Here is a 13507-nt window from a genome sequence, read left to right on the forward strand (position 1 = left end):
ACATTTTATAAATGAAGAAATTAAAGCTCAGAGTGTCCAAGATTACAGAGATGGTAAATCACAGTTGGGATTTGAACACCTTCTAACTCAAAATTTTTTGGTTCTTTTCACTCTACTGCTTTAAAGAAATTATAGCATAATAATTGATGGATTGTTAGTTAGGCAGCCATTAAAAATGATAATTATAAAGATCAAGTAGTAACATGAAAAATATGTAAAAGAAGTTAAAAAAAAAAAACAGATCTCATTTTGTAAAAAGCATGTAAGCAGTTAGCTGAGGCCTAGAAAGGAACAGGAAACAAAAGCAGCTGATTTGAAAATGTGAAGGAAGTAGGGGTGATTTTTTTTCCCTTTTGAGGTTGGTTAAAAACAAGCAAATGAGCTAACAGACCCACCTTCCACAGCTCCCCAACTGAGTATAATTAAATACGGTCCAAACTCCTTCACACAACCTTCCAGGTCCCTTATAATTGGGCTGTAGGTGACCTTTCTCAGGTCTTCCTCCTGCAAGTTCTAAAATCTGGGCAAGCTGCATTTTTCACCCTTACTTCTGCCAGAACCATATCCCCTTTCTCCCTTCATTCCACCAGAGGAACTCTCATAATTACCCTTCAGAGCTTACCTCAAGTGTCACGATATGCCGCCTCCGGCGACTATTCCTCATCCGTTTCCCCAGGGCTTTTGCACATCTACTGTAACATTTCCACAAGAATTTGTGTATTTGATCCTGTGTGTGTCTGTGATGGATCTCTGATCTCTACCCTCCCACCCTAGACTGTAAACTTCCTGAAGGCAAGGCTGTGTTGACTTTATCTTGGTAACCCTAGCATCTAGAAAAGCCTTGGTGTATCACAGGGGATCAGTCAATGTTTGCCAAACTGAAGGTTTTGTTCAGATTAGAAATTTGAGATTGAGCAGAAATATTCATCTAGCCCTGGACCTATAGGAGGAATGCACGGAGAAAGACTCACAGTTACTGGGGGTGGAACCAAGGGGTTTTTCTAGGGGCAAAGGACTACAGCCATGGCCTTTATTTTTCAAAACCAGATGGCCCTTAGATCATTGTAGGCAGCCCTGGGAGGGCGGGCCAACCTGTCTGACAGAAGTCAGTGCCTCTGCAGATGCTCCTGTGGCTTGGGGCTTCATTCAAAGACCTTCTTTGTTTTCCTTCTTATCTCTCTTCCCAAAACAAACACCCTACTAAGCTTGAGACTTGGGCTTCCTGCAGCCACTGAACTGTAAGGAAGGTAATCTAGGAAGATACTGAGAGTAGGTATTATATGGCATCAATATGACCCTAAGTGTGAGGCCAGGGTGGAAGGAAAGAGGCATGGGAGAAGGATGGCTGGGAAGTGGAAGAGGGATGAGAGCAGAGATGCGAGAAAGGCCGCTACATATGCTGAGTTCCCACTCTTGGCCAAGCCCGGAGCTTTGGGCTTCATGTGCCCCATCACTTTTAATTTTCACAAACCAGGAAGTGTTATTGTCCCTGAGAGGTTATCAAAACCCTCTCTATGCTTTATCACATAAGGATTTTAGGGGGCATCTCAAGGTTTTATTATAGACTTGCCTTTTTGCTAAGTGACAGTGTTGGAACTCAGCAGGATCAAGTACTGAAAAATCATAAGCCTTGGGGTTTAGACATGAGCTCTGCCGCTTCTATCCCTGGTGAAGTAGGCAGCTTTGGGTAAATTAATCTCTGAGTCTCAGTCTACTCTCTGTGAAAATTAAATTGATAATACCTCATTTGCTGACCTGCTAAAGAGAGCTAATGCAGTTGATGTGAGAGCAGCCTGGCACACGGCAATCAGGCAATAACTGGGGGGACAGGTGTCATGGAAGCCATTGACTGGAGGTCTAATTTCATACAGTGGCACTGCCACTGAGTGGACTCTGAGATTCATGTACTTTAAGACTTCAAGATGTTGCATTTTAAGAACTCCTGACACATGTGATACCATCTCTTTGCTTGTTCCTTCCATGCTGTAAAAAATTAAGCAAAGGCCTGATTTGCTGTATTACACACATGCATCAGAACTGAGAAACAGTCTTTGTTGAAGAAAAAAAGAAAACAGTAATACCTACATTCTCAACAGTGTTTTACAGAACTTCACAATAGCTCTGTGGGATAAGAGATCCACGGAGAGTGCTATAGTATTCCCAAATTTCCACCAAGACTTGGTTTCTAGCCTCTTACTCTCTACTCAACACTAATCCATATTTACATCACTTAAGCTAGTAACTTCTCCCACCACCTCTCCCTCACCCTGTTTATGCCCTCTCTCTGCACTCTCTTGATGATGATAATGACGATAATGATCCTAATTTCTCCGTAGTGTCTCTACATGTTCAGAGAGAAAAGGGAAGAGATCCCCATCAGACAATAGGCCATTTGGGACAAGAAGTTATGAAGAAGATGTGTTTATAGAGAAGAAAACATTCCCCTGATCCCTCTGACCCCTACTCCCAGCCCAGCCCCAGAAAGGAGCTCACCTCTGACCCTGTCAATAAAGGAACAAAGCCACCTGCTTCTATCCACCTACCTGCTTCTAATTACAGCCTATGGTCAGGGCTATATCCACACAAGTAAACAATGAAGTAAAATGGTAACATAGTGACTGGAAAGGAAACAGGAGCATCCACTCCCAAACCTTCTGGTGGTCGTGGTTGACAAGAGCCGGTGTAAGAGGAATTAGAGTCTGGATAGACAGCGGGGATAGGGTATATAAACAAACCTGTCTTAGGACCTGAACAGCACTTAAAGCAGATCTTAACAGCTTAGTGTCCTATCTCCTAGGACAAAGGAAAAATGATCCCGTTTAAGTGATGAGTATGTAAACATAAACCTTATTACCTATCCTAAGCAGGCTCAGGGGAAGGCTGGGACTCAATTCTATCTGGAAGTAGCCACTGAAAGCAATGGAGCCCTGAGAAGAATGGGAAGTATAATGCCTGGAAGTACACCAGAGAGCAAGCACTGCTCAGTCTCAACGTACACGGAACCACAGAAATAGCTTCTTCCCCAAATCATCCAGACAAGGGATCAGGCTTTGCCTCAGAAGTACAGGAAGACAAACAGGGGCAATCTAACCTACTTAGTGTTCCTGCGGAGAGGAGCACGTAGCATAGCTGGCAACCCCAGGTTCATGATCGAAGCACAGGCCCTGAGGTGGACAAGGGGCAGTATTCGGGTCAGTTCAGCAAACCCACACTGAGTAGCCCCCAGGTACCACACACTGGCAGAGGGTGCAGCCTCCCATCCTTGAAGAGCTTGGAACTGAGTCAACTCTCTGCTTTGACAGCATCTTTCTATTATACCAAAATTTAAATGCATCACGGCTTCAGGGAAGGAGCAAAGATAAACCACAGATTTTACTAAGTACAGGCAAGGAACCAGAGGCCTTAGGAGATTGATAAATGTGTCACACACTTGAGCATGCGCGCGCGCACACACACACACTCTCAGGCCCTGCTCAGCACAGAAGGCTATTCCTCCAATGCAGCCCCTTTCACGAGTCCAAAAAGAACTCTTTCTATCTAGGTTCATCTGCAGCATAGTCCTAGAAGATCAAAGTACATCAGTAAAGGCAGAAAAGAGGCTTGGAGCTAACAGAGGCCAATGAGGATCTCTTAAGTCTCAGCTTTATCGCTGTCACTTCTCACTCTGTATCAGAACTTGTTTGCAAAGCTCTCTTCTGGACACATAGTAGGTATTCAATGAATCTTTCCTAAGCTGTAAAGACCTGCTTCCAAGATTTTTTCCAAGTCTATTTGGTTCTTGGAATTTGCTCTGATGAACTCCCAAAGGTGTTCTCACTGCAAAGCAGAGCTCCCTTGAACTGGGGAAGGTGGTGCTTGAGTGTCTGATATCCCTGTTCCTACCTCCAACCAGGATGTGGTTCTTATTCAGTGGAGGCGGCGGGCAGGACGCAGGTCTTTCCTGTTGTAGCATCCAACAGCATGAAGTGGGTAGGGGTAGGCTTGCCAAGGAGGGGGTAGGGAAGAAAATGTGAGAGGTAGGCACCTGAGGAAACTCTTCTGTTCAATGCATTTCCCTAGCATCTGCTGTGTGTCAGGCAGTGGTTAGGAACCCAGCTCTTGTTCCCCTAGGGAGTTCTGCACTTCCCCTGTGGAGGTACCATCACACTGTTTTTGGCCTGCCTGGTTACTAGATCAAAGGCTACAGGAATCAGGAATGGTGAGGCTATTCACAAGGGCATTATCAGCATCTAAAACAGTTCTAGGTACTCAGCAAATACCTGTTGAGTGAGCCAATAACAACCTGAGGCACAAAGATGAAGGTCAGGGCAGACAGAAAAAAGAACTATAGTCATCTAGTCAAGGAGGGAGCTTTTCCTTAGAAGCTGGCCACTTAGGAAGCTCTGTGGTTGAAAAGACTTTGATTTACTTTGTTAGGTGAAATAATCACCACTAACTCCAATTAAGCTGTCACCTGCAATCATTTCTGTGTCCCTTCCTCCTGATGATTAAACAACCAATGGTACCAGGCCCATACCTACACCCTTCACGTGACTCAAAGCTGGTCTCGGGTTCTGTGACCCAGAATGAATGAGGAACAGGCTGCTGCTTCTAGGTCTATCTGGATCTAGGGTTGACTCAAGCAAATGCTGGGCAAAATCAGCCCCAAACCCCAAAACACCAACACACACACCATCCCCTAACAGGCTCATGCATGCTGACAGGCAATTTGAAGCATTCTCATGAAAAGCTAAGCCTTGGGGCCAAACTGAAGTCAGGACCAAGATGGGAGATCAGGAGCTAGGGCTCTTCAGTTGGCATCTGACGGCACAGTGACATGAACAAGATCTCTCCTAGACCTTCCTGCAAGCCAGAAACCCTTCCCCTGAACTTAGAAGGAACCACTTTGATGTAGGACAACAAAATCTATCACACACAGGGATAGTGGAAGAAAAAAAAAGAAATTAGGTTAGTAATTCATCTAGAATTATGACTGGTACATAGTAGGCTCGATACAGGACAGCAACTTATTAAATTTTCATAATTCCCTTCAGGGTTACTTTTAGGAATACTTTCATTAGTCTGATCATTGTTGCAGGTTTATTCCTAGTATTTCAACAAGAGACCTTAGAATAGGTAGTTATCTCGGGCGCCAGACACCCCCACCTGTGCTCTCTGGGCATGTGCATTCACCTCTAAGACAGACCCACAGGCACATACGCGTGCATGCACATGTGCTCACACAGCAAACAGCTCCAGCTGCTCAGTATGCTTTAGAAGCATGACAGTTTACTTTCTTTCCCATCTGACCTCATGCAAACCCACTTTCTTCACCACCTCCCTGACCCCCTGCCAAATACACATAGTTAGTCCACAGCCCACCCCCACTCTCTCAATTACAGAGCTCTTTCAAACCACTGAAAACTTAAAATAAATACCAATTTGGAGACCTGAAGCATGCTCTGGTCCATCTGTGTGCCGGCCCCTACCTTCTGCTGGAAGCCCCCAACCCCATCTCTGGTCAGCCCTCCCCAACTTGTAAAGCACAGTGGCCTTGGTGCAGGGCTGGCACACGCAGAGAAAACAAACATGGAGTCATGCCAGCTGGGTCAGGCACCACTATTTATAGCAGGAGCAAAGCGTGGGGAATTGGAGAAACGTGGTGAAGGGTCAGGAGCAGCGGGGGTGGGGATAATTCTAACCTGCTGTTCGAGGGCTCCAACAGCTGCAGAGAGGATCCCCTGCCGAAGCGCCGCCATTCCCAGGTGCAAGCCATCCTGGGATGACTAATAACCATTGCTGCGCAGAAGGGAAACTGAACACCTCTGAGGCAGAGCGCCTGCTAGCTTGCTCATTTTTGTATCCCCAGCATCAATCACAATGCTTGCACATAGGAGCAGCGCAATAAGTATCTGATGATTAAATGAAGAGACGAGCTCTTCTCTTCCTGACTACCCCCATAGGATTATGCCACAGACGGCTGAGAATAATGGGTAGAGGGGAGGTTAGTGAGGAATGCCTAAAATGGCTCTTTAAAAACCTAGTGGTTGTAAAAGTGCGACAGCAAAAATAACTGAGGGAAATGTTATGTTGAGAAAAACAAGTTCAGTTTCTTTACTGCAGGCCTTTTCAGAGCCTTTAATATGCTGTTATGCACCGTGAATCACCAAGAGGGGGACAGAATATGCACTGAAGTCTAAATTCACTTAACCACAGGCCTGGACTTACTTGACCACAAGCCTGGACTTATTTGACCACACTACACTTTTTCCTCAGAGTACCATTAGTGAGGAGAATTTCATCAAATACACTTTGGGAAATGTTGGCCTAAGAGGTTCCTGGAAACTATCCCAAAAGCAACTTGTAAGACAGCGTGATTCCATTTTAGTAATTTAAAAAATTGCATATGATGTGTGGCATATACTTATTCGGAGGCCACAAGACACGTAAATGTTAACATCATTTATCTCTAAAGATTAGGGGATTTGTACTTTTTACATTAAAAACTTCAGAAATAGGGATCCCTGGGTGGCGCAGCGGTTTAGCACCTGCCTTTGGCCCGGGGCGCGATCCTGGAGACTCGGGATCGAATCCCACATCGGGCTCCCGGTGCATGGAGCCTGCTTCTCCCTCTGCCTGTGTCTCTGCCTCTCTCTCTCACTGTGTGCCTATCATAAAAAAAAAAAAAAAAAAAAAAAAAAAAAAAAACCTTCAGAAATATTCAAAGTGGTTTGATATGTAGTTATCACTTTTATAATTAAAAAGACAAATTTTTTAAAAAGCAACCTCCAAATAGCATGTCATCACTGTTCTTTTATCTTCCCATAGGCCTCAGGACCTCATTTCCCCACAACCCTGTGGACCAATAAAAAGGCTGTTCTTTGCTCCATTATCATATCCAAAGAGATTCCTGTGTCTGTCTGTTAACATTCAGAAACTTAGGCTTGTAAGGAACACCTCTCATTCCAGGATCTGCTGCTTCCATACAATATGGACAAGTGTTACGGGAAAAGTAAACATATTTAATACTCTGTTAACCTTTACAAATCTGAAATTACTTTGTTTAGTAAATTGTACGAAGTACCCATTTAGAAGTTAGTTTGCTGAAATTATCATGTTGGGCATATGAACATTTAAAGACTGCCTTTTTCCCTAACTTGCTTATTTCCTAATTTAACTGATTTGCAAATGTAATTAAAAGTCGTTGGGACACCTGGGTGGCTGAGTGGTTGAGCGTCTGCCTTTGGCTCAGGCCGTGATCCTGGAGACCCGGGATCGAGTCCCACGTCAGGCTCCCTGCATGGAGCCTGCTTCTCCCTCTGCCTGTGTCTCTGTCTCTGTCTCTCTCTCTCTCTTTCTCTTTCTCTGGGTCTCTCATAAATAAATAACATCTTTAAAAAAAAAGTCATTGAGATTTAGTAAATACACCAAATTTTGTTGCAATATGGGATTAAGGAAGATACTTAGAAGAAATCAATCTTAGTATAAATCAAAGTACCTGACCATTTGTTGAGCTACTATGTGTGAGATAATGTGCATGCATTGTTGTCTAACCTCTAAACAAGGCTATGAAGCAGGTGGTATAGTCATCCCCGTTTACAGATGCACCAATTGAGGCTCAGAGAGATTAAGCATCTTGCTCAAGTAAAGAGTCCAAAGCCAGGGCTTTTCTGCTTGCCCTGACTGTTGGTCCTGATGTCCTTGGTCACTTCAAACAGATATACAATGACCTGCTTTCCAAAGGAGGAACTATGAAAGGCTGAAAAAACCAGAGTCAGTCTGAGTTAGAGTCATGGACTAGCTATCATGTTTTGGGAGGGACTGGTTTGGCAGGTCCCACAATGCATTCTGCATTCAAACTCCTAAAGATGTGTTGTCCCAAACGCCACTGAGAGTCAGTCCTGATGTCTGAGAGCTCAAATCCCATTCAAAAGTTGGCAGCAGTGTTTTGAGTCTGGATCCAAGTTATATGCACCAGCATGTTAGCAAGAGACAATAAAATTCTTCCATTTCCTAACCTGGCTTCTTTCTCATCTTCCTTCTGTTCTTACACAAGCATTAGATTGAAGGTTGCCAACTCCGGCTGCACAGAAGAATCATCTGGGGACACTAAAACAGACCAATACCTGGGCAGCACCTCAGACAAGTATAAACCCCAGTTCAGAGGTGGAGTCAAGGCATCATTATTTCAAAACTCTTCCCTGGAAACAGCCAAGCTTGGGAACCACTGGGCATCTCTGCCATGGATTTGAGGCCCATTTTGATAAAGAAGGTCTATCAGAAATCCCTTGGCTACACTGGATGCCATGGCTGGGATTGAGAATTCTGTATAAAAATGTTCCCTACTAAATTATTTTAAGGAAACTCTTGTAATTTTTAATGCTAAAACCTTTTTTTTTTAATTCCAAAAGTTGGACTATCTTTAAAGAATAAAAACATTTTCTTAAAGCTTCTCTCACACTTCCTTATTTTCTGGACTTTCAGATTCCTAGTTTTCTTCTCTTCACACAGAAAGAAAAACCCAAAGGGAGGCCACCACTGCAAAAAGTGCCCACTTTGGGGGTCAAGTTAGCCTCGGCAGTAGAAAAGGAGATTCAAACAGGTACTTGGGCCACAGGTCCTTGTCAGACTGGGGCCATCACTACTACTTCTGGGGCCTGGGAGGTTAGCAGAAGACAGGAAGTTTTTCAAGCACATGCACATTTTAGTGTTTGCACATCCAAAACCTAAAATGGCAGCAATGAGTCCCTTAACAAAGGCAGGACAGTCTCCAGAGGCTCTTAGATCACCAGGAAGTGGGACAGGTGTTGACCATCCAGGGTCCCCACATCACCATACTGGACACCATACTGGACCAGAGGGCTTTGGTTCCACTGGAACGGTCTTTTTGATGCCCCAAAGGGTTAACAGCTTAACCGCTAGCTTCAGGCATTCCCCAAAGAGGTCCATTTTCAGTTCGGTCCCTACCAGGAAAGGAGACAGCTCCCCACCCATGCCTCAGAGACTTGGTCTCTACCCCAGCCCTTCCCCCTCCATGGCCCGCCCACTCCAGGAATGAAGCTGCTGCTGCCCAACATATACCCAGACTGGTTTCATCTCCTTCCAAATCCATTTTGTGTCTTAACTTCTGCCAAGAATAAAAATTAAAACACTAACACACACATCATGCATGTACGGGAGGAGAGGACAGGGCTGGAAGTTAAATTGAAAAAGACCAGGCAGGGAGTGGGCAGGGCAGGTCACTGATGAAAGTCAGGGCTTGGAGACTTTGGCTGGGGTCCGTTGTGGGCCTTGGCCCACCTTGCCTGAGGCCCCTGCTGGCTACACACAGGGTGGAATCTGAGGGGAAGTGTTTGCAGCATCTGCCCTCATGTTCCTCCAAAACCCCATTTCATATCCTTTAACATCCCCAGCCCTGCCCCAGAGCGGCACAGAGTAGCAGAGCTGCCCAGCACTGCAAAGGCTGGAAGCGGACTCCCTTCCCCATGCTCCAAGGAGCCTTGTTCCTTGCCAACACCACAGTGAATAAAATAGCACTTGGAATGACACGCAGGCCTGGTGGTGCAGGCGGCTTGTGGGTTGTCTGTGGCCACCCAGAGAAACGGGTCTGGGGCTGGAGCCTCATTCTCAAAATCTGCTCCACCACACCCACAGCCTGCAGGCTCCAGAATCTGGGGGCCAGGCAGATAGCAGCCCCAGTCCCACCCTCTTTTGTTCTCTCTTGCTGCAGAAATTTTCTTCTCCTCTTTCTAGTCAACAGCAGGAGCCCCTGTACACTAGAATAATAAAGGCTAACCCTTCATGCATTCAGGATCCCCCAGGGTTCTGAGAATCACCTCCTGCCCAATTCTGAATCCCACTAGCTGCCCATTTTGGGTGAACTACTCCCCAAATGGTGAACTAAGTGCTCGCGTGATTTGCACCTGTCCAGATGGAACCCGCCCTGTCTCATAGAATCACCTGCCTTACAAGTCAGTCAATGCTTATTGAACACCCACTTAATACGAGGTCTTCAGAATCCAAAGACAAAGTTCACGCTTTCTCCAAGAGTTCAGCATCTGGTAGGGAGGAATGCAAAAACATCTCAGAGCACCGTGCAACAACTGGGAATCAAACTCAAGTGCCCCAGGCTGGTAGTCTTTCCTGTCTATGCTACTGTGCAGATGGTGGGGAGGTTGGATCACACACGTCTTTTGGAAAGAGCAACCTGTGGCATCCATCCTTGTCCCATCTGGCATACAGTAATGAAAACAAATTGATATTAAAAAGCAAAACAACACACACTTTGTCCTGATAACTCTTGAATCTGGGTGATGGGTAGGTTGGGGTCATGATACTATTCTTTCTACATCTGCATATTAGGGTTTTTAAATAAACAATAATAAAACTTGGGTGTTTTTTTGTTGTTGTTTTGCCTTTTTCCCAAAGGATAACTAGACATCTCAAACCTTCCCAATCCCATACTAACTTCCAGAAAATACTACCACCACAATCACCACCACCCATTCACCCACATACCCAATGTCCTCTCAGTTAAGTCAAACAGCATTTTCAAAAGCAGGCTTCAGTGAGTGCCCCGTTTCTGGTGGGGAAGGGGTGTTCTCTTTGACCTTGAAAAGCTCCCTGGTATTGGGCCCAAGAGGCAGCCCCATCTCAAAGGGGACTGCTGGCCACAGCCAGAGGGAACCTACAAAGCTACCCTCCTAGCTCTCTGGTGCTGGGACCCAGAGCTGGTTGGCAGCCGCCCATGCCCTCTGTTTCCTTTTTGGAGCTTCTGTGTCCAGGATGGGCCTTCCCCAGGGCCCGGAGCATATCTCACCAATAGCAAGCCCCCAGCTTCTCTATCTGACTTTCCTCTGACTGCAGAACCTACCCAGTGCAGAAGCCCTGAGGTCCAGGTGAAAGACCAGCAAGCAAACGGGCTTGGACTTCTGAATCTATCATTTTTCTCTAGGCTTTCATTTCTCTACTATAAAATTCCCAACATAGGCAGCCCAGGTGGCTCAGCGGTTTAGCGCCGCCTTCAGCCCAGGGCGTGATCCTGGAGACCCAGGATTGAGTTCCACATCGGGCTTCCTGCATGGAGCCTGCTTCTCCCTCTGCCTGTGTCTCTGCCTCTCTCTCTGTGTGTCTCTCGTGAATAAATAAATTTTAAAAAATTCCCAACACACCATAATTGACAAAACTATTTTTAAATAGCCAAGTGCTCCAAGAATAGGAAAGAATTCTAACTCGCAGGTTATTTCAAGCCAAATTAACAAGGATGATAATGGTGAGCATTTAGCACCTACTCAGAGAGCACTTTTCTAATGAGAGAATGTGGATAATGCAATTCATTGTGAACTAACCTCTTGTTTGGACTTCAGAGATAGTCATAATCTGGCTAGAAGTGTCTTGTGGGCAGCATGGAACAGTGCTCAGTAGTGTGTTGACTGACCAACTGAAAGGCCACTATTTCACAGTTTTGAATGTGTTTGGGGGCCTATGCCTGATGAAGCATGAACAGCAAAGCTCTCAAGCAAGAGTTACTGCTGGCTACTTGGAAGGAAACCATAAGTGACTCAAGAGGGGCAGTTTGTGGCCCTCATGAATCTCAAAGGGTGGCATTCTTTACACTAGCGAGACAGGTCAGAACCCTCATCCTCGGACAGGGATACACACCCGTGTTGGCTGAGACGCAAAGAAACAAGGTCTGTCTGCCTTCTCCCCATGCAGACCAAAGGTGTTAGTACTGGCATTTTTGTTAAATGTGGGGAAAATTAGTTCTGTCTGCCTAGGAGTCCATCAAAATTGGGCATGCGTTCCTCTTTACTTTCTGACTTTGAAAGCACATAGACATTGGTTAGTAAGGGGCTTCCCTCTTCCACTATCATGGAGGCTGACTTTTTCTAAAGAGGGGAGTAGAGCAGCAGCGGGTCAGATCCAGACCTTGCCCTGGTTTCTGCATATTGTTCTGGAAAGTACTAGAGGAGACCCAGACTGCACCAGAGACTTCCTTCCACCAACACTGGATGAAGCTCCCCAAATCAAGTAGGGCCCAGGCTGTGCTATCCTGAGCATCGCATGCTGACAGGCAACCACAGTTTGAGAGGTTCTGGAATGATCCCCGCTGTATAAAATGCCATTCTTTATGCTAAAGATGATTTTTTTAATGCATTGATTTATAAATTTACACTTTGATAAAGATAAAGGTTATTTATAAAATCAGCCTGGGCCTGGGTGGCTGAGCTTAAGGTTAAGCGCCTGCCTTTGGCTCAGGGTGTGATCCTGGGGTCCTGGGATCAACTCCCACGTCAGGCTCCCTGTATAGAGCCTGCTTCTCCCTCTACCTGTGTCTCTGCCTGTCTCTCTCATGAATAAATAAAATATTTTAAAGAATTAAAAAAAAAATAAAAATAAAATCGGCCTGCCTGAGATTTCCTCCAATACACTAATTAGGAGGTGGGGGGGGGGGACCCAAATGCTCTGTCAGATGACATATTTATCTCTTGGTTCAGGAAAAGTGCCCCTACTCCTAGACACTCTTTACCTGGAAGTATCTACAGGAGCTGGTCTGGGATTCTCTCTCAGGACTCTCTGTACCTCCTGTGGGGACAGAATGTTAGGAGAGACACAAGGCTAAAGGCTGCATTTGGTGAGGAACATGGGGCCCACACTCACATGGTTCAGCACTTCTCTGCTGTCTGCCTCTCTGGGTAAACCAAGGCAAGGGTCAAGGCCTCCCCTGTGCTGATGGTCAGTGATTACTGTCACAGCCTCCTAGGCTCTAGAATTAGACTCCAGGAGACAGGGGGCCAGGAGGCCACACTCTGATTCCATAATTAACAACAAAGTCAAGGACAGCTTGCCTGTGGAGAGTGTCCTCTGAAGAGCCTGAAGAACTTTAGGCACTCCAATGCAACATCACTGCAACCAGCTCACCATCTCAGTGGCAAACTTGGGCCAGGTACTATTTGCCTCCACTTGCCCTGGGGACAGCTAGGCAGAGCCAATATATGGTGACCTGGGGCTCTTCAGCGAGTCACAGATTGGGATGGCCTGAGCTCTTTAGTGTCACCGATCAGGATACAGCCTGGACGGTCGCCTGGGTGAAGAAAGAAAACCGGAGGAGGGGGTATGGACGCGGGCCATCAGTATGGAATTTCCATAGTCCAAAAACTGACTTTCCAAGGGGGCCAACGAGTCTTCTTCCTTCTTCACACTGAACTCTGACATACCTGGCTGGCGTCCTTCGGTGTGAGAAGGTACTAGCTGGCCTCAGCTGTGTTTATTCCAAACAGGAAGCAATGGAACCTGGAGCCTAGACCTCAGTCCCTGTTCCCCAGGATTGTTAACTCTCTGCACCTAGTATGCATCCCTTTCCTTAGCCCCTGGAACTTCTCAGCCTGGTTCAACTAGATGCTCCACAGGACCCCATTCACAGGCACTTTCCTTCCCTTAGCTGGGGCCTAGTTTTGAGGAGCTCCCTCCACCTGCTTTCCTCCTAGCATCCAGCATCATCACTTATGCCCCTAGGGCCTCCCTACCG

The 13507-nt window shown here is 46.0% G+C and overlaps 1 protein-coding gene across 6 annotated transcripts in view; it reads right to left on the bottom strand.

The window, feature by feature from the left end:
* Positions 1-13507, bottom strand: part of BOC (BOC cell adhesion associated, oncogene regulated) — a 79282-nt gene that overhangs the window by 53095 nt on the left and 12680 nt on the right. For 5 of the 6 annotated variants that reach the window (XM_055316081.1, XM_055316080.1, XM_055316077.1 and 2 more), the window contains exon 3: positions 6532-6647. In XM_055316081.1, the coding sequence (XP_055172056.1) occupies positions 6532-6578 (47 nt within the window). In that variant the 5' untranslated portion in view covers positions 6579-6647. Of the gene's footprint in view, positions 1-6527; positions 6648-13507 lie in introns of those variants that run through there. The other variant, XM_055316083.1, reaches the window with a different exon arrangement.

Source organism: Nyctereutes procyonoides, unplaced genomic scaffold (assembly GCF_905146905.1).
Source record: "Nyctereutes procyonoides isolate TBG_1078 unplaced genomic scaffold, NYPRO_anot_genome, whole genome shotgun sequence".
NCBI classification, from domain to species: domain Eukaryota; kingdom Metazoa; phylum Chordata; class Mammalia; order Carnivora; family Canidae; genus Nyctereutes; species Nyctereutes procyonoides.